Here is a 19,409-nt window from a genome sequence, read left to right as displayed (position 1 = left end):
ATTAAATCACTTTTACATATCAATCCAATGTACAATGTTTCTGTCTGGATATTTTGAGATTCCTGAAGTGTACATGTTTTGTAACGAATCTACATTTAAGACCCACACTTTACAGGAAGCATCACATACTGCACAAGCACTACTGCTGATGACAAGCGTATGGCTTTTGTTAAATGTCACTTCAATGTGACAAAATCAAAATGTGCATGCACTACAGATACGGCCAGGACATCCTGTCCTTACAGCAATAGAGCGCTCAAGATAACTCGCTAAATACGAATCAAGTGTAAGCCAGCTTTAATAAAGATAAAGCATATTTTGTAATCTTCTACAGAAAATGTATTGGGAAAAAAGCATCTCCATTTTTTAATCCTGTCCTCCAAAACTCTGCTTGCTAATGTTACTGAACCAATGCTCTCTACAAATGAAGGGCATGGCTTTTTCCACCATCAACCACTTACTTGGCAACACATTCTTTAGATTCACTGTCGTTTTTCAGCTTGTGATAAACTACGGCACCCACTGCTAGTGGCCCAGCATCACCACAGAGGAAAGTAACTCTTCTGCCATTCAGATTGCGAAGGATTCTCTTCACATAATCAAGAGATCGCTGCAAATGGCTCTGGTTTTTTGTGACGCGATACAATTGTAGATATAAGAGGGCAATACCTGGAACAACCACGTGAAAAAACAGTTTAATTTACTTTTCTTTCTAAGTATATAATATTCCACTCTTCAGTGCCTCTGAACCAATAACTCAAATGCAAACAGGTATTTAGGCAATTAAAACACATCAGTCGAGGGTCCTAGCCTATGCAATGGGAAGGCATCAGGCCATCTATTTTGATTACATTTCAATTTGGACTGTGAGAAAATTAAAAAAAAAAATAAATCAGACTGTAGCCCAATGGCAGACTCCCAGGACAAAGAAAATTCACCATACAGGCTTCAAAACTTGGTGAAGAAAACACTGAAGGCTCAAAATTTTGGGCTAACAAGCATATGTATGACCAAGGACATTGACCATACAATACTCTTCTATTATATGCAAGAAGTTACTAATTTTCCACTTGCTTTGTAAAAGGATCTTTTGATGAATTTTTGGATTCAACTTGCCAAGTTCTTATAACACTTACATGTATTTCACAACAAGATTATAAGCTTCTACAAGTCAAGCTCATTTGTAAAAGCCGGAAAGCAAGCAAGTCCTCAGAGAATGCCAGAAGGTAACATCAAGTTTCACTCCATTAAACTCACTACATAGTTCTCCATTAAAACCAACCAAACAAAGACCTTAAAAATTACAACAATGGAGACTGCAGAAAGTGAAACAAATACATCTAAGTGGATGGTTTTTGGCCAATTGCAAGTGGACACATGTAGAAGCAAAATGTTTACCTCCAGACCACACTGCATCCCAAACCCCTGTTTCTGAATGGGAGGAGCATTCTCCTGAGCCACGACTAAAGCAGAAAATACACAAGGCTCACTTAGATCCACAGAGAGGTGGCTTGAGGAGTATGAGAAGAATGGCACTACAAGAGTGCTGCTAAATCCTCAGATGTTCTCTGGACCAGCTTTGAACAGGCCTTTCCAGGTGAGTCCACAAGGAGAGTTGCAGAACTTGGTTACCCCCAGTCGGTGGTACAGGAACGTAAGGGCTACTTACTGGGATTTCTGTAACCCTTTTTTATATTGCAACAAATGTGCAGATATCTGGACTTGATCAAACGATGATCAAAAAAGTAACCATGAGGCCCAATTCATCCAACCCTTCCTTGAGCAACACCCTTAAAATGGCCCCTCCAAGGTGCGTGGCATGTACAAAAAGGACTTGTATAAGGCAAGATGGACTCTAACATTGACTCTTATGATTGTTATGTGCCAACAGTATGCACTCCAAGATTTTAAAGATGTTTCACAAAGTACAAGCCAATGCTCAGGACTGCACTGTCAATAAGATCTGTCTAGACTTGGTACATAACAAGCATGGCAGTTATTTTCAGCATTGTTTTTACCTTCTGATTTGTACACTAGTAAAATGCTGCAAGTAGCAAGTTTGGGGAGAGAGTATTTGCACTGAGTATTTTAAAAGCCAGATTATTTAAATATTTTTATTCAGAGTCACTTCCACAGGAGCCTTGAAAGAAGTTTACAATTTGGAATAGATGTAGTTTGTTATCATTCTACAGGATGGAAAAACCCCATTCTCATTTAACTGTGTTACTTGTTCATCTATGTTCTTGTTTCAGCTAATGAAGGCTGTGTTACTTTTAGCTTATGACTCATTTTCTGCATGCTCTGGTTTATCAGCCGTAACTTCAGTTGTCAGTCACAGTGTCAGAACAAGGCTCCCTGTGAGCCATTCTGTAATGAAAGCGCAAGAATGCCCACCACTTGAGATCTTCTGCACTCACTTAGCAGCCGCTCACTTCCAGACCTCGAAACATGTCTGAGTTATCTGAAACTTCCCTACCCATCCACCCACAGCACCATCTGTACTCAAACAGTAAGAAGAAAGCAAAGAAATGTTACCCTTTCGTTGCCAGAATTAAGCCTAAACACAGGCAAAGCCTGGAGAGTTTTTCCAAGCTGCGCTTCCTCACAACACAATGGTAAAATAGATCTCCTTGAGGCTCACAGAATCATAGAATGTCCTGAGTTGGAAGGGACCCACAAGGATCACTGAGTCCAACATCCCTGCATATGACAGTCCCAAAATTCACATCATGTGTCTGAGGGCATTGTCCAGTCTCTTCTTGAATACTGCCAGGCTTGAAGCCATGACTGCCTCTCTGGGGAGCCTGTTCCAGTGCTCCACCACCCTCTGGATGAAGAACCTTCTCCTAATGTCCAACCTAAACCTCTCCTGAAACATCTTCCTGCCATTCCCTTCGGTTCTGTCATTCGTCACCAGAGAGAAAAGATCAGCACCTGCCCCTCCTCCCCTTGTGAGGAAGCTGGAGCCGCCATGAGGTCTCCTCTCATTCTCCTCCAGGCTGAACAAACCAAGTGACTTTAGCCACTCCTCATACAGCTTCCTGTCCAAACCCTTCACCAATTTTGTAGCCCTATTTCAAACACGTTGTACTAAAACCATAAATGTCTGAAGCATGAGCTGACAGAGCAGGAATAGAATATGCTATCGTAACAGTAAAGTGGCACTTAAGAGGTCAAGACAGAAAAGCGTTTTGGCAGCTTGGAAAGCAGCGGCCGCATCAGCTTGACAACTGCAGGCTCTGCCTAAAGGATCAGAAGGGCTCATTCACATTTGGACAGCATCAGTGATGCAATGCTAAATGAACAACAGTACCGAGCAATAACCAGCACGTGCTTCTTTACCTTCATGCACTTGACCATCTTGCAGCCTCACCCCCATACTCCCTGTCCTCACATGTGCATTTTACCACTTTTGGACAGACAGAACAAGCAGAGCCGAACTATTCATATTCCAGATTTTAGGGCTGAAGCACAAAACAGCTCCTACCGCCAAATGATTAGAAGATGCTGTTATGGTCAGACAATTGCTAACCATCGGTCATTTGAACAGAGAAAGGTGAAAATAACCCATTTTAATAAAATATTAAAGAAACTAGCAGTAAGTCAAAAGAAGGAGTAGTCTTAGAAAATCCACTTCTTTTTTGCAAGATAAGATCTCCATATACAAAAGACAATTATCTCTCTGTAACTAGATCCCTTGCCCACTGAAATCAATGCAAGTCGTTTCGGACAGTAGTGACCAAGGGTCCAGAGCTAAAAGAAACCAACTCACACAAATGTCAGTATCAAGAGTATTTCTGCTGCTCTTGTGAGAATATCAGAACCTCCTGCTGTGAACAAACCCAGTCACACCATTTAACAAACATGCTTCATTCAAATCCTAGCTTTCTCACCAGTCCAGCCAGTATAGGCAGAGCAATCATGTGGATCTGCTGTCTTCAGCCCTTCCTCCATTTGTTGCAGAAGGTCCTTGATTTTTGTCTGGATCCGTTTCGAGAACCGAGCACTGACCTGAAAACAGGAGACAGGAGAAAGGGAGAGAGTCAGCAAAGGAAAGAATCTAAGAACACAAGCTGGCTGCTCCACTTTCTTGTTTGATTAAAAAAAAACACAAAAAAAAACCCCAAAAGATAACCAGGGAACAAATACTACATGCAGTAATCAGCGGTGGCAAGGTGGTCCATCTTAAGTGTGTCCCATGTAATGCATTCTGATTACATATTACAATAAGTTACTAGTATCTACATTAGACCAAAATTACCTGAGGATGCTTTGAAGTCACATGAAGAACAGCTATGGCCACTGTGACCGTATGTAATTATATGCTGCCTCTTATCTCAGGCTCCTAGTAAAGTAAGCAAAGCTTCTCTCAGCTGAGTAAAAAGTGAATAGAAGCAAACAGAAGACAACCGTCTGCTGGCACTCCATGGGCCAGTACTCCATTCAGGGTCCTGGCACCAAGATCACATTACGGAGGAACACAGCACAGCGAACCTACAAGCCCTGTGTAATAGGTGCTTGCTCTCATCACAAGGTCCCTGTGCATCCTTTGTGGCGCTATGGAACAGGGAACAGCTGAAGGAAAATAAATGCTCATATTTGAGACAACCAAATCAAAGCCAAGTGATCATCTACAATGATGTGCTCAATCACATCATCCATGACGCATTCACATTTTCTTCCTAAATCAAAGACTCTCTTTGATGTCCCAGTTTGTGATCACCACATGGAAGGCAAGTTGCTTAGAGCCATAAAATGCCCTTCCTCTTGTTTCTTGCTCTCTCTCCTCTCCCCAAAACAACATCAGGATTGATATGCTTTATCATGAAAGGAGGTTGTTAAATGAACTATTAAAGAATAACTACCTAACATAATGAGCTAGACACAAAGATGAAGAAAAGGAGCTCATGCAGGAAGTTGATGAAACTATCTTTTGATTTTACTCATTGCGTCCTTTTGCTTTTGACCAAGAAAAGTTTACATTGATGCTATATATAGAATATAACACAGGACAATTTACTCTAGCCACTATTTCTCTCTCATTAAGCACAATGTATGAGAAGATACATTATTGATTACTCCCTTAAACCTATGGAATGTGGAAATACTCAATTAATTAGAATTTACTACCCTATTAACTTCAGGAAGTCCCTTCACAGGACACATCTGCATATGAGTGGGAACATCACAATAACATTCAAAAATGTTGTTTGTTTTTCCTGTAAACAGTATCACTTATTGATCAGCTTTTCCTATTAACACATGTATTAAAAGCTTTTTCCTATGTTTAAATAGAGCCTAGGGTCCAAGTTATAGAACAATTTGCCTACTACGGAGCTAGAGAAGGAGGAACAAAAAAACCCCCTCTCTCTTCCTGGGCTATAGGAAAAGCTTTACCATTACCAGACAATTGCATCACTCTGACAAAACAGTGATGTACACAAACTTCGTGCCACTCAAAAGTATTTTCTGAATGTGCTTCTTCCATCATTTACAGAAAGCCCCAACCCTACAACACTTGTCACCCAAGTCTCAGTTACCCAGGAACATCTAGAAAAGAAAGTCTGTAGGATTATGGAAGCCAGGAGAGCTTCCCCACCTCCCAAACCAAGAGTCACAACACAATGGCCATCATCATGCAGAAAAACTGCATTATGAAATTTGGCTAGCTGTCAGCTTACACTGAGAATAAGCTACTGTTTCCTAAACAGTGCTTGATCTCCTTCCACCACTTTCTTCCCCAATCTGCTCACAAATAACAGCTGGAACAAATCAGATTCGTGAAGGCTTAATTTTAAGTTAAACACATCTACATTTATGATGTTTTACCAGAGAAGGAGAAATTAGCTCTACTAGGAAGGCAAGTTCTATTTGATTACAATACATCCCGAAAGGGAAAGGTTCAGATAAATGACAGGTCCTGAATGCCACCGTGCAACTGATTACTCAAAATACACCACATTTTGTACTCTTGTTCAGAGGGGAACTTCAAATAAAAACCAGTGAATCCAAATATCCATTCACCGGACTCAGAAATCAGAAAGATAATAGGAATTACACAAGTCCTCTGACACACTCAGAAGTCTCCAGAGTCAACAGTTCAAATCCATTTTATGATGGTGGGACAGGAAGCAAAAAGGAAACTGTGTTATTATATCTCATGTCACACACATATGACTCCAGGAAAGACCTACAGCCCCTTAACCTTCTCCAGGAAGTCTAGAAGTAGCAACTGTGGCAGTTGCACACCCCCCTGATATCTAGAGCCTTCAATGGGGCAGTTGATGGCTCTTTTAGCACCTTTGTGCCCCACTGTGCCTGTCTCCACATATACACCTAGAGTGGTACCAAGGTGTCAATAGTCACATCCTCCCCTACCCCAGGACAGGGTGACTTCACCTCCACCAGCTGATGGGGCTGGGTCATTAGTAGAGGAGGCGCCCAGAGTAGCTGCAAAGCTTCTGGAATATGTTGTAATGCCCACAGCCAGATCTGACCAGGCTATAAAATGGGGTTCCCACCGAAGGGAGTCTGTGAACTGGAGCCCTCTCCTTAGACAGGAACACCGTCTAAGGAAACTTAGACCACCTCACCTCCTCGTGATATATCCTTGAATGAGTCCTTGCCTAACCAGGCAAGTGTGAGTCTTTGCCTAACCCAGACGAGTGATTATTTCTTGTGGGTACTCTGGAGTCAGAGGGCTCTGGTTTTGTTTCTTTTGAGTGTGTCCATGCACGCTGTGGATCCTCATTATTCTTATTTTGCTGTACCCCAATAAACTCCTCAACTGATATCCAAACCTGTATTTTATGTTGTCAGAGTGCTAACTAACTGTATAAACCCTGTTTCTATTTGGTTTATTGGCTGCACTTTTCCAGATAAAGTCAAGTCTGTTTTGGAACTTTTTGTCCGCCTAAAACTGACTTTGGGGTGCCTTCGTGACAGCAACCAAACACAGTAAGTATCCAAGATCTACTCCTTAGCCTTAATATGGCATTAATTATCTTTTTGTTAGGAAACTACCATGCACACACAACACAACACCCCTCACCTTTTAACTAGTTCAGTGAATTCTCAACACAAAGCACAACCTGTCCCAAGGCCTGGGCTTCTCTCCTTCAAAAAGACGGCTATGCCAAGGCTAAGGCATATGGTGAAACAGCGTGAAGGTATTCACGTGGATACATCCAGGCATGGCGCTGAGTTTATCCAGCAAGAGTGATCTAAGGTTTCAGACTCCTGGTTTGTTTACCTACTGCATATCACAAGCAAGCTGGTTATCTTTTTGTCCTGACAATACACCTGCTGTTATCAAATCAGGATGTTTTTTATCAAACACCAGATCAAATTACTCAGAGGCCAGAGGGGAGGACTAGGACATCAGGACACCTGGGTTCTGCTCTGAAAGCTTGGTCCCATATGAGTGATTTAGCTCAGGTTGGCATTTACCTCTTTCTAAAATGGGAATTGTAACTCACCTATCTTGATTCAGTGCTTTGAAAAGCACAGATGAAAGGATTTTTTAATCATTTATCGGCCCAAACAAAGCTACTCCCAAGCTTATGCCACTGTGAATAGGTTATGAGTGGCAACTAAGTTTTCCCCACCTGCCTACCCCTCCACCACTGCCTTTGTTTTTGGTTGCTCTGAAGCTTTAACAATTGAACACCATTACTGTTCATTTGATAACATTACACTATAAGCTTATAACAGATGCTTACATGCACTGGAATAAATCAATTACATAAAGAAATTGATGTTGAAAGGTGAGTTTAGAAGATTTGTAAACCTTCTTCAAAGAATCTTATGGCAGCATTACAGCTGATCATAAAGACCACTAATTTGTGTTGAGCACAGATTGATTTTCATGAGAAGCATATTCAGTTCATGAGGATGATTCCAATTGGCATTCACACTTATCTGCAGATGACTCTCGTAATTCCTGTTGGAGAAAACAAAAACCAGGAAGCTTGACCCCTGATATCCAGCACCACATTTACTCCTTGTTCACAACAGAATGCATGATAACAGGAGCTGAAGAGTATCTTTAACAAGTTAGCAATGGTTCTCTCCAGGAATTCAACTGCTGCATTACTCCTCTGCTGCTACAGGGAGAACAGCACTGTCATCCCAACCACTGCTCAAGTTTTAAATCAGCAAAACACACACACACAAAATGCAAGTTCATTCCCCACAATACTCAACAGGATGCTGCACCATATTGATTATGGTAACAAGAAGGGGTCATTATCAGCATGAAACAAAAGCAGTGTTCTCTGATTTATTTGAACCACATCAAGTTTTCCATTGCAATGAGGTGGTATACAAAGCTACATCCCAATCCAAAGCCTTTTAAAGACAACAAAAACATAAGGAATGTAAGTGTATATGCAACATCGCTCGCCTTTGGCTCTAATGGCATAGCGTCGAAATCATGCTGTCCTTGTCAGCAATACCTGTTTCCCCTATCTATTTTCTTCCATTTGTATGGTTCCTAAAAAGAACTTAAATCATCTTCTTTTGTAAACTCAGCACTAAAGCTACACAAACATTACAAAAAAGACACCACCATGCAAATAAAAATCTCCTAAAAGAAACACACATATCACTTGCATTTGATATTACAATAACATACCAATTCTTACTAACCTACCCCTCCATTACAGCCATACTCAGTTTTATAGCTGCGGTTTTAAAACAAACGAGCACCAAGAGCAGATGAGGCAACAAGCAGCTGCTATGCAAGTGGTAAGAAAAGCCTGTAACTTAGTCTTCCATGCACATTTGGACCAGTCATCACAGTGCTCACGTAAGTCTGACAACTCAACTGCGAGACCTCATGCCACTTGTTTTGTGCTCAGAAGTAACACTCTGGTTTGACAAACACAGGGTGAGCTATCTCATTTGCCTTTGTCAAAGGCATTTAGATACCAATGTGTTTTTCACAAACACCTCTCAGCATTTATTTGCATCATGACACATCTATATCAAGTCCTTGCCACTGCAGGACAATGGAGACCTGAGCTCAGCTTCTTCACCAGTTGCCAACATACCAGTCTTTCTTGCTACCACCAGCTCCCAAAACAACCATCGTGCTACTAACTCAATTTCACTGTTCACTCCATTTTACTTCCTTCGCTTTTGGGGGACTGATGCTACGTGCAAAAATTAGACTGAAGAGGAAACGACTGATTCCACAGAAGCCTATGCACATAGTGTTGCCTACTGAATAAGCAAAATACACTTTCAGTTCATCCCATCTCAGTTAGAATCATGTTAAGACAATGTATTGTAGAGAAAAGCAACTTCATTGTTTGTGATGTGTAGAGTAGGAGACTAACGTGGTGCTGGTGTTTTTTCCAGCCAATGTGCATTGCACAGAGAAGGAAATACAGCTCAAGTTGGCACTGCAGCAAGGTTCATTCAAAATCCAAACTTGCATAAAACACATGACAGACACTGGTGGGGGACAACTCACAAGCTCTATAGAAATGCAAAATCCTGGCTGTACTGGAGGCATTGGGAACTTTGCCACTGACTGTTACGGGAGCCAGGTTTCACAACCACGTGCTGCAGCACACAGGTTTACTGAAGCAGCATGAGTTCTCATGCTTACCTCCACAGAGCTCCTGCAAGTGCAGACCAGAAGGGATGGCTGTAGGATCCCACATGCAGAATCTAGCAAGGTCAGCTGGGAAGTGACTTGCCTTTTTGTACAGAAAAATAAGTTTTACTTTGTTTTTACCTAAATGAAGACTGTTGCAGCTCCAAGAGCAGCTTTTTTTTCTTCTCTGAAAATACCACATACAAACAAACCTTATCACCCAGCCTCTCAAATGGTTAAACGCAGCTTTCTGCTAGTACTCAGGTCCTTCCAGAAACAAATGCCAGTTCTGCAAGACCACATGCTTAATAAATGATTTGAAACACTGCTGTCTTTAGAACACATTGCTCTGTTTTTCAGTGACCTGGCACCTAGTGCCATACATGTGATAGTGGGAGAAAAAAGACAAAAAAAAGGAAGAAAAGCAAAAAAGGAGGCTGTAGGCAAAATACTACACTGCTACAATGCCAATTTAGGAACGGGCTTTAAATGGAGGCATCAATCTACTTTGGAGGAGATAAGGGCATGAAAAACAGAATTAAAAGGCAATCCATTCATGTTACAGAAATAATTGTTTAAAGCATGTAAGAAATAATGAGACTGTGCCTCTAATGCATTTGTGTGTAAAAGGTGCTATTTGTCTCACTGGTGATTAGGTTGCAAAAAAACCAAAGCCTAAAGATTCAGACTATTAAAGACTTCAGATTACTAATAACAAAAATAATCATGATTAAAAGACATTGAGGAACATTATCCTATGTTTTGGGAAATGGAGGCTGATAAAGCAAAAGGGCAATACTGAAAATCTGAGGTTCTCCAGATAGCCTAACACCAACATGCTACCTCTTGAAAATGATGAAAATCAAACTCTGTTGTAAGTGGGATTTAAATTCACTCACTACACAGAGATCTCTACCCTAGCTGGGACATTTTTAGGTGGTCCACAAGTTGTGAAAAAAGCTAAAACCTCTATAAGTACCATTTAAATTATTTTGATGCACAGACAGCAGGTACATTCCACATATTCAACTTGACAGCATATTGGTGTTATGCAGTTAGACCCCCAAAATAGTTTATTTCCACCAGAAAATGAGTACCTGTTGTTGCACTTGCCCATGTAACTAACCAGTGTAACAACTCATTAACACATAGGAGTGCCGGGAAACGGCCTAAGAAGTGGCATTCTCAAGAAATGAAGCTACCCCACCACACAGTTGTGGCAAAAAAGTGGGAAGAAATATTTATTGTTTCTAGAGGTTCAATTTTGCTTGCAGTGCAATGAGTGATATGATTCCTGTTAGTGCAAGTGGTTGCAGAATCAGGGCCAGAACACGGAGAGCTTGCTGCTCTCAGCGAGACAACTAAAATGCCCAGTGAGACAATACAATAAATACAAAAAAATACCTCAGGGACAGGAAGGATGAATGAGGCAATGACAAAGAACTTGTTTTTGGTTTGTTGGTGTTTTTTTTTTTTTTTTTTTCCATATTTTAAAAGAGGAAGAAGACTGAAAAGCAACATAAAGGAATTATCAGAACTAACAGGGGATTAAGAAAACACCAGGAAACTAAACACTACTAAATCACTCAAAAGATAATCTAAGTAAATATTCTGTCAGAACATCTCCATTAAGTGATAATCTTTGCCAATAAGCATCATTAGCTTTAAAACAGGTTCCCTGCAAAGCCTAATTAAGTATACTGTATGCATTTGTCAGAACACACAACCTTTTACTAATATCTTAAAACATTATGGCAAGTCAGAAAAAAATTATCATGAAAGAATTAGCCTAAAAAAGAAGTTACCCTTTGGGCATCCTAGTGACCTATCATAAAGTTTGAATCCAGTTTCTGTGCAAAGACCTGTGATTCCACAACAAATCCAGACAACCTCAAATCAAGGGCTGAGGTGTGATAGTATCTCCATGCCACGGGTGCTTTTCTTGCAAATACACCAAATCCACACCAGGTTGCCTGGGCACAAGGTTGCTTCCACCTTCCCCTGGATAAGCAGGTAAGATTGGCCTGCATTTGGTTCCCAAGTCACTGACCTGCAGAAGGTGTTAAGGTGTTTCCCAAATCACACCTGACTACACTATGGATGTAACCACAGAGCTGGAGTGGTTCTGAGTACGGTGGGCAATCTGAGGTTGATACTGGTGGGTCACCCATGGAGTCAGGCCCTCGAACAAGCCACTGCCACCTCTTACAAGCAAGTTCTCCTCACGCTTCCCCTCCGAAGGAAATTCATCACACTTCCTACCCCACAAAGGTTTTGATAAACAGTTTCTGAGCCAGGACAACTGGCTTCCCTTGCTTTATAGAAGCCTGTGGAGACCTCCCCATTCTCAGTCTCCAACCACAGCTAACACGCAACACAATACCAACAAGCCTTGACGTTAATTGCAGCTATAGGCTGCCTCTGCTCCAGTTCAGGTGGGGAAGCAAAGCACAATACTGCTCAGACAGTTACTTCCTGTTTCCCAGGCTGCACAGGCCTATAGCCTGATCTGCCACAGGTAAGAATAGGTGAGTTTATACAGGGAGTTGCCTACAATGCAGAGGAAACTATCAGAAGAACATCTGCTTTTCAAATAGTAGTACTTTCCCCACAATAAACAATTACAGAGAATTAAAAACTAAATGAAACTTAACAGACAAACTGATTTTCCCATGAACTAGGGAATATGGTTTGTTCTGACAATGACAAATGAAGTTGTCTCTTCATTTCTCTGCATCCCTGAACCGTTTAGATTTGCATTTTGAAAACTTCTGGACAACTTCGAGATAACATCTATAGATACTTTTTTTAAGTTAAGGTATCACTATGGGATTCACATCAAAGGTAAAAGGGCTACAAGATATATATTTAATTGAAAGATTAGTCAATTTTTAAGCAAAGTCTTACATTTAAAATTATGCTTCTTATTAATCTAGAACTAATGCAGTCTCTACCTTCAGCTTTCTCAGACAAGTTACAGGAGCTATTAAAGCCCGTGATATTTTCACAGTGAAGAAATCTAGTTAAGGAAAAGTGATTTCAACTACACAAGCAAAGCCCACCTGGATAAATGCAGTGTTTACTGTGACTATTTTTAAGAAGGCAAATTAGCAGCCTCAAACTTCTTCTCTTCTCCTGCTCCCATAACTTGTAGCTTTCCGAAGCATATAAACACATTTCCATATACAGCACTTTGTCCTGATTGTTTCACATTGCAGACAATGACTTGAAGAGCTTCTTGTCCTTTTATCAGCTGGATGAGTTTTAGATGGCAATCATGGCAGCTTATGAAATCAAATGGAGGGATTAATAATGCATCACGTTCCATGACAACAGCAGAGCCCCACGCACCTCTAGCTGTCATTCTGTGAGTCACTCAACGCTCATCGCTCCACACAACAGCAGATGGGAAAAAGAAATTATGCAGTGCACCAAGGGCTTCTGAAAGCTGCTCTCATTTTTAGGAAACTTGTGCTACTGCGTACCTCAGTCTACAGAAAAAACTCCCTGACCTGTGTAAAGTCTTCACTGGGGCTTTAGGCAGGCAAAGACATTTCTCTTACAGGACTGGAGCCTGTTAAATGCCAAAACAAACAAACAAACAAACCAACCAACCAACCAGAGAACACAAACAACAAGAGCATCTCAAAATACTCATCAGGAAGTCCCATAAAATTCAGGACAGCACTAGGACTGATAATATGCAAAGGCTGCAAAGAATATCAATACACATAAATATACTCATGGCCATGTTCTAGCCCAGAAATATGTAGGACAATTCCTCAGGTTTCTGCAGATGCAGAAACAAAAGAAAATGTACACACGCATCTGCTCTCTCCTATGAAATGCACAGAGTTTAAAATATCCAAAGACCACTGAAAGTAGTTACATCACTTTGATGTGATAGAGAAGAGGATTTGTTCTTACAGAGGAGCTTCTTACTTTTGAATGTAACAAAACCCTTTCATCAAATGCACAGCTACATTGGTGCTCATAGATATTTTCCAAACAAAACTGCACAAATAGCTGCCAACTGCCACACAATAACAAGCAATGACATTCACCACTGATGCCGGGGAAAAAACATTTGCACCCACTGTAAAACAGTATACTCATCTAAAGCAGAGCAGAACAGACATTCCTAATGACAATCTAGGGCTACAAATTCATTGACTGCATCATTTCAGCTCTGCCACAGAAGAATGTCTCTGAATTTTGACTAAAGAACTAAATCTGAAGTGAGTTAGAGTTGAACTATTCTGTAATACACCTAGTATCCTCTCAAAAAATATTTTAAGGAAGTTCACCTTCCTCCGATATCAGTTCTCACTTTGGAAAGCTGTAATAACCTATATTAGCAGTAAATTAAGGCTTATTTTCTCTTTAAAAAAAAGGACATAAAGTGTCAGATGTAAAGGAGGTACATAAGAATGATGACTGGCCTACATAAGACCTTAAAAGAAAGTTCTTGGTATGTTTTTTACGAAGTTAGCAACAATGCATAGCTATAGCTGTTCTGCCATCTCCTCTCTGCCTTCATACTTCAACTCATCATATTTGAATGGGTTTTTATAAACTGAGCCAGATACAAAATAACAAAGAAATCAGAGTTTGGTTTCACCAAAAAAAAAAAAAAAAAGTAGTTTTACCAGCACTGAGTATATACTAATAGGGATTTTTGCAAAAACAAATCAGAAATCAGATTCCACTTTCAAACCTAACCCTTTTCAAGCACCAAGTTCTGCTCCTGACAGCTGCAATTAGCTGTAGCAGTAAGACACCAGTTCCCCAAAGTATTCTCTTTTGTGCTCTCTGCACACAATCTCATAAACCTCAGTTGCAACAACCAATGAAACCTTTCATTGTCTCAGACTGATGGTGAGCTGATGCTGTCCTGCTCATTCTTATGATGCTCTGGAAGAATGCTGCTCTCACCACTGGGCATCACCATCCTCAGCCCAACCTATAAGTAAATCAAAGTAATTCCTTATACAGAGCTGAGGTTAAAGATTCTCCTTTATTCACCCAAGTGTTCAGTCAAGTGACTTAGGAGTTAGCTTTGCACCCTACACATCTGTGCTTCTAACAATGTCACCAGGCATTGTTTTTCATCTGAAAGATAGCAAAGCAGCACAATCCTAAAAGATGAGGCTGGTTAGGGGCTAAAATGATAGAAGGTCCATACGCTGGTATTCCTTCTACAGCATAAGCCAGCCTGCATGGTAACAGGCTGTGCTTCTGTGCTTAAAGCCTAAAATGCACATGACTCCGCCAACAGCAGTGTGGTGTCAAGATGAGCAGAGCAGGAAGGGCTGTGAACCTTGTGTCATCAGTGCCATCAGACAGACCCTCTGCTAACTGCCAGGTGCCTGTCATGGTGCACCCGAATCTGTAAATGTGTGCATGTCAATATAACATGTGCCTTGGGTAGAACAGTCCAGTATCACCTAAAACCTGAGTGCTGCTGTCATCTGTGGAGAAATTAATCTTTTCTAGATGTATGCTCATCTGTTCCCTTCCCTGCATGCTTGCTTTGGTGAAACTCTTGCAACTTGCAAGTGGTGACAGCACAGCCATGGTAATTATTAGTATTAGAAGGGGTGTGGTCAGTAGGCCAAGAGAGGTTCTCCTTCCCCTCTACTGTGCCCTGGTGAGACCGCATCTGGAATATTGTGTCCAGTTCTGGGCCCCTCAGTTCAAGAAGGACAGGGAACTGCTGAAGAGAGTCCAGCGCAAGGCAACAAAGATGATTAAAGGAGTGGAGCACCTCCCTTATGAGGAAAGGCTGAGGGAGCTGGGTCTCTTGGAGAAGAGGAGACGGAGGGGTGACCTCATTGATGTTTATAAATATGTAAAGGGTGAGTGTCAGGAGGACGGAGCCAGGCTCTTCTCGGTGACAATCAATGGTAGGACAAGGGGCAATGGGTGCAAACCGGAACACAGGAGGTTTCACTTAAATATCAGAAGAAACTTATTCACAGTGAGGGTGACTGAGCACTGGAACAGGCTGCCCAGGGAGGTTGTCGAGTCTCCTTCTCTGGAGACATTCAAAACCCGCCTGGACACATTCCTGTGTAACCTCATCTGGGTGTTCCTGCTCCAGCAGAGGGATTGGACTAGATGATCTTTCGAGGTCCCTTCCAGTCTCTAACAATCTGTGATTCGGTAATTGCAGTGGACTCAGCACTACCTCCAGGCCCGGTACCGTGTTCATTCGCATCCAGGGGAAAAATAAAGAGCTTATGGCAGACACTTCACCACCTCCAAGCCGTGCAGTGGGGCTAAGCCGAGCTCCTGCTCCTTCCCTCAGGTCACCCCACCCGCCTCTTCCCGCAGGAGACCCGAAGGCCGCTGCCCTGCCACGCCGCCCGCGCGGGAACGGCCGCCGGCCCGCCCGAGCCCGGCCGGGGCAGGGGGCGCCACAGCGCTCCGCAGCGGCGCGGACAGGCCGCCCCACTGCAGGCCGTGCCCGGACCCAGGGCAGCCCCCACGGCCGCCCGCTCTGCGGGACCACCTCTGCAGTGAGGGAGCCCCCCGCGGGTGAAGAAAGGCCTAGGGGACCGGGACGCGGCCCCTGCCTGCACGCCCGCCCGGAACTCACCTTCCCGTCGTCGCCGAAGGGGAGAGACTCCTCCTCCGGTGGGACCAGCGCCCTGTCCCGCCGGGCGTCCGCCGTGCTGGGGCTGGCCGCGGCTCCGGCTAGGTGGGGCTGGTAGTCGGGGTAAGGGTTGGCGAAAGCCCGCTCCTCCATCTCCGCTTCGCCGCCCAGCTGCAGCTTCAGTCTCTTGGACATGCTCTCTCCCATCTCAGCCGGCCCCCGGCCCGCCTCCCCGCACGGCAAGCCGGCGGGGACACACTCCGCCCCGCAGAGCGGCGAATTTGCAGCAACGCGAGCGCCGCGGCCGACAGCTGTTCCCGGCTACAGCCGCCGCCCGGCGGGCACGGAGGCGAGGGCCCCTCGGCGGGGCCGCGGCGCTGGAGCAGGGGCTGGGTCAGAGAGCGCGGCGAGGCGCAGCTCGCCAGCCCCGCGCTGAGGGACTTGCGCTGGCAGCGACCGCGGCCGCTGGCCCATCTGGGCCGCCTCGGGGCAGAGGCGCCGCCGCCCCAAGCCGTCGAAGCCCAACTTGGGAAGGCGAAAGGGAAGCTGCGACGCCGCGGCCCTGCCTGGCGTCCCCGTTCAGCCGGAGAGGGGGGGCGGCGAGCGCGGCGGCGGCATCACACCTGCAGGGGCAGAGCGCGGCCGAGGCCGCGGCTGGGCCCCCGCGCGGGGAGAGACAGCCCGCCCGCTCTCGCAGGCTGGGTGGCACCTCTGCAAAGCTCGCCCAGGCTCCTCATGGTCCCGCGCCGGGGCGTCAGTCCCTCGGGCTGCTGCTGTCGCCGACCGCACGCCGGACGGCGGAGCGGCGTTCCCGCCGGCTCCTCCCTCCCGTCCCACCGCGGCGGGGACAAGCCGTCGCCCGGCGCATCTCAGAGGAGCGGCAGCAGCAGCAGGAGGGGGAAAGACAGCCCCAGGAGCAGGCAGTACGCCACCAGCTCCTTCGCTCGGGTCATCCGAAGCCTCTCCCGGGCCGCGCTCATTCGCCGGCAGCCCCCGGCCCTCAACCAGCGCCGGCAGCAGGGAGGCGGCCCCCGGCTGCGGACCGGCGGAGAGGGGAGAGGCGACGGCGGCGTCCGCCCCTCAGCCGGCGAGAGAAGGCAGCTCCGCGGGGAGAAGGGGAGGGGGCGGCCTCCATCCCTCGTCCCGCCTTCGGGTTGTAGCGCTGCTGGCAGCTGCTGGTGGCCGCGCTGGCTGCTGCCACCGCTCTGCTCACGGCAAACCCCCTCCCAAAACGCAAAACATATTAAAAAAAAAAAAAAGCACCAAAAAAACACGCAGCACTGGAGGAGGCCGGTGGCGGCTGGGTGTAAGGGGTGATCGCACCCTGCCTCGGGAGGTGCAGCGGTTCGATCCCGGGTGAATCCAGTCCGGGGTGGGGGGGCTGAGTGCCAGGGTACCATGTCAACACAGATTTAGCCTGTCGTTTTATGGACACTCCCGTGTAAAGCTAGGAGAGCTCCAGGTGAAGGGGTGCTGAACAATAATCAAGGGTAAATCTTTTCTATTCACGATTGAACGGGAGCTGCTGTTGATATTATATGTTTGGGAATTCATAGTGCATACTGAAACACCTTTGTGTAGAAACAGGCTATAAGAAAGCCTGTAATCCGGCCAAACACAGTACACAGTCTTGTGTAAAAATATGGACATGGGAGACCTCATTGTCTCATTAAATATTTACTCCCAACTATGCCATCACTTTTTTGCTAGTAACTGTAAGTCAGCCAAACCGTGAACTATTAATTCAAGATCTGGACACTGTGCAGACCTATTGATCTTTAGTTTTCTATGCTGAGTAATTTTATTGCTATCAAAATACATATTCAATGTGTAAGATTAAATATAGGTGATGCCTCTCCCAGCACTGGCTTCAGTTTATGGTTGTTTCCAGCAATATATGTCTGAATAAATGGGACATGTCTGTTATCTTGTGGAAGGATATAAATTTTAGGAAGTACTGTCTTCATTTTAAGTATTTTTAGAATTTGACCTGGTGACAAAACAGAAATTCCAAACAGCATGTCCAACAAGAGGTGCCTCCTGTTTGCTCTGGAAGTGAAAATAACCATCCACTCGAAAATTACACAATCACCTATAAAATATCCTGTTCAGTAATTGTTAAATAATAATGCATGATTTCATCTTTAACAGGAAGATCTTTTGTGCTGTGTTGCAAAACCTGAAAGGGTAAATTCAGAACCTTTTTAAAAAAATCCCTTGTCTCTGTGTAGATGTTTTGCTATGCAAAGAACATGTTTTGATCTTGAATGATTTCCTGCCCTCAGCGAATACCAGCTACATCGGTGCAAATAACTGCATCCCCATATCAAAGATCACAATTAAGCCTTCAATACAAATGTGTGTGACTTCTGTTTTCTTACACCTACTCTCCATGAATCAAAATGGTGGGAATATAAAAGCAAGATCATTCCAACTGTACCTGCTCAAGGCCTACAGATGAGGAGTGAAGGTGCTTCCTGGCAGCTTGCAGGAGCAGGTTCTTTTCCTCTAGAGCAGTGGGGTTGAGGGGTGGTGGTAAGTTTGTGTGTCTTGCACTGTGCACTGTTTGTTTATCTGCACACTGCTGTGTTTAACACCCTGTTAAACACCTATTTCTGAGGCACTTCTGTCCATGTTCACTGTTCTTCACATTTATTGCAATGTGGTATATTTAGTTGCAAGTGTACAAGGTCATCTTTTGTTCTTAGCTGGTGGGATATAGTTCAAAAGAATTTTAGGCTTTACTTTTGCTCCTTTACCTTTGATGCATACAGAGCTCTCACAAACCTGAATGGGAATCATGGACAAAGGAGGAGGAAAAAAGTAGGGCTGAATGAGGTGACAACCTTTAACATAATTTTTAAGCAAGAATAAATTCAAATCTCTCATCCGTAACAGTACGGAGCGGGAGGCCTTGCCTACTGAAACCATGAATTCCTGGGTGCTTTCATCTAAATGCTACTGAAAGCAGTGAGTCCTCATCCTTTCTTGCCACTCCAGCTATGCACTCCTGTAACCAGCTTTCTGCAGCACTGGCAATTGTGCAGCCCTGCAGCAAGCTGATCTAGCCAAAAGCTGTCCTTTTCCTTTTTGTGATGTAGGTGAAATTGTAGTGAATGTTTAAACGAAGGCCTGATTTCTGCTTAGATGTCCATTTCTTCCTGCAATTCATGAAAAGTTTTGCTTGACAGATTATTTGGCTACTCA

General features: G+C 44.1%; 1 protein-coding gene across 1 annotated transcript in view; it reads right to left on the bottom strand.

Moving 5' to 3' along the window:
- LANCL2 (LanC like glutathione S-transferase 2) overlaps positions 1 to 17,306 on the bottom strand; it is a 34,376-nt gene extending 17,070 nt beyond the window's left edge. Inside the window, exons 1-3 of the mRNA XM_065830658.2 lie at positions 16,206 to 17,306; positions 3,894 to 4,011; positions 462 to 669 (exon numbers count right to left, since the gene is read on the bottom strand). Coding sequence (XP_065686730.1) covers positions 462 to 669; positions 3,894 to 4,011; positions 16,206 to 16,409 — 530 coding nt within the window. The 5' untranslated portion in view covers positions 16,410 to 17,306. The remainder of the gene's footprint in view (positions 1 to 461; positions 670 to 3,893; positions 4,012 to 16,205) is intronic.
- Positions 17,307 to 19,409: the final 2,103 nt, after the last annotated feature.

The sequence above is a fragment of the Patagioenas fasciata genome, chromosome 2 (assembly GCF_037038585.1).
Source record: "Patagioenas fasciata isolate bPatFas1 chromosome 2, bPatFas1.hap1, whole genome shotgun sequence".
Classification (NCBI taxonomy): Eukaryota; Metazoa; Chordata; class Aves; order Columbiformes; family Columbidae; genus Patagioenas; species Patagioenas fasciata.
This window is presented reverse-complemented; position numbering and strand designations above follow the sequence as displayed.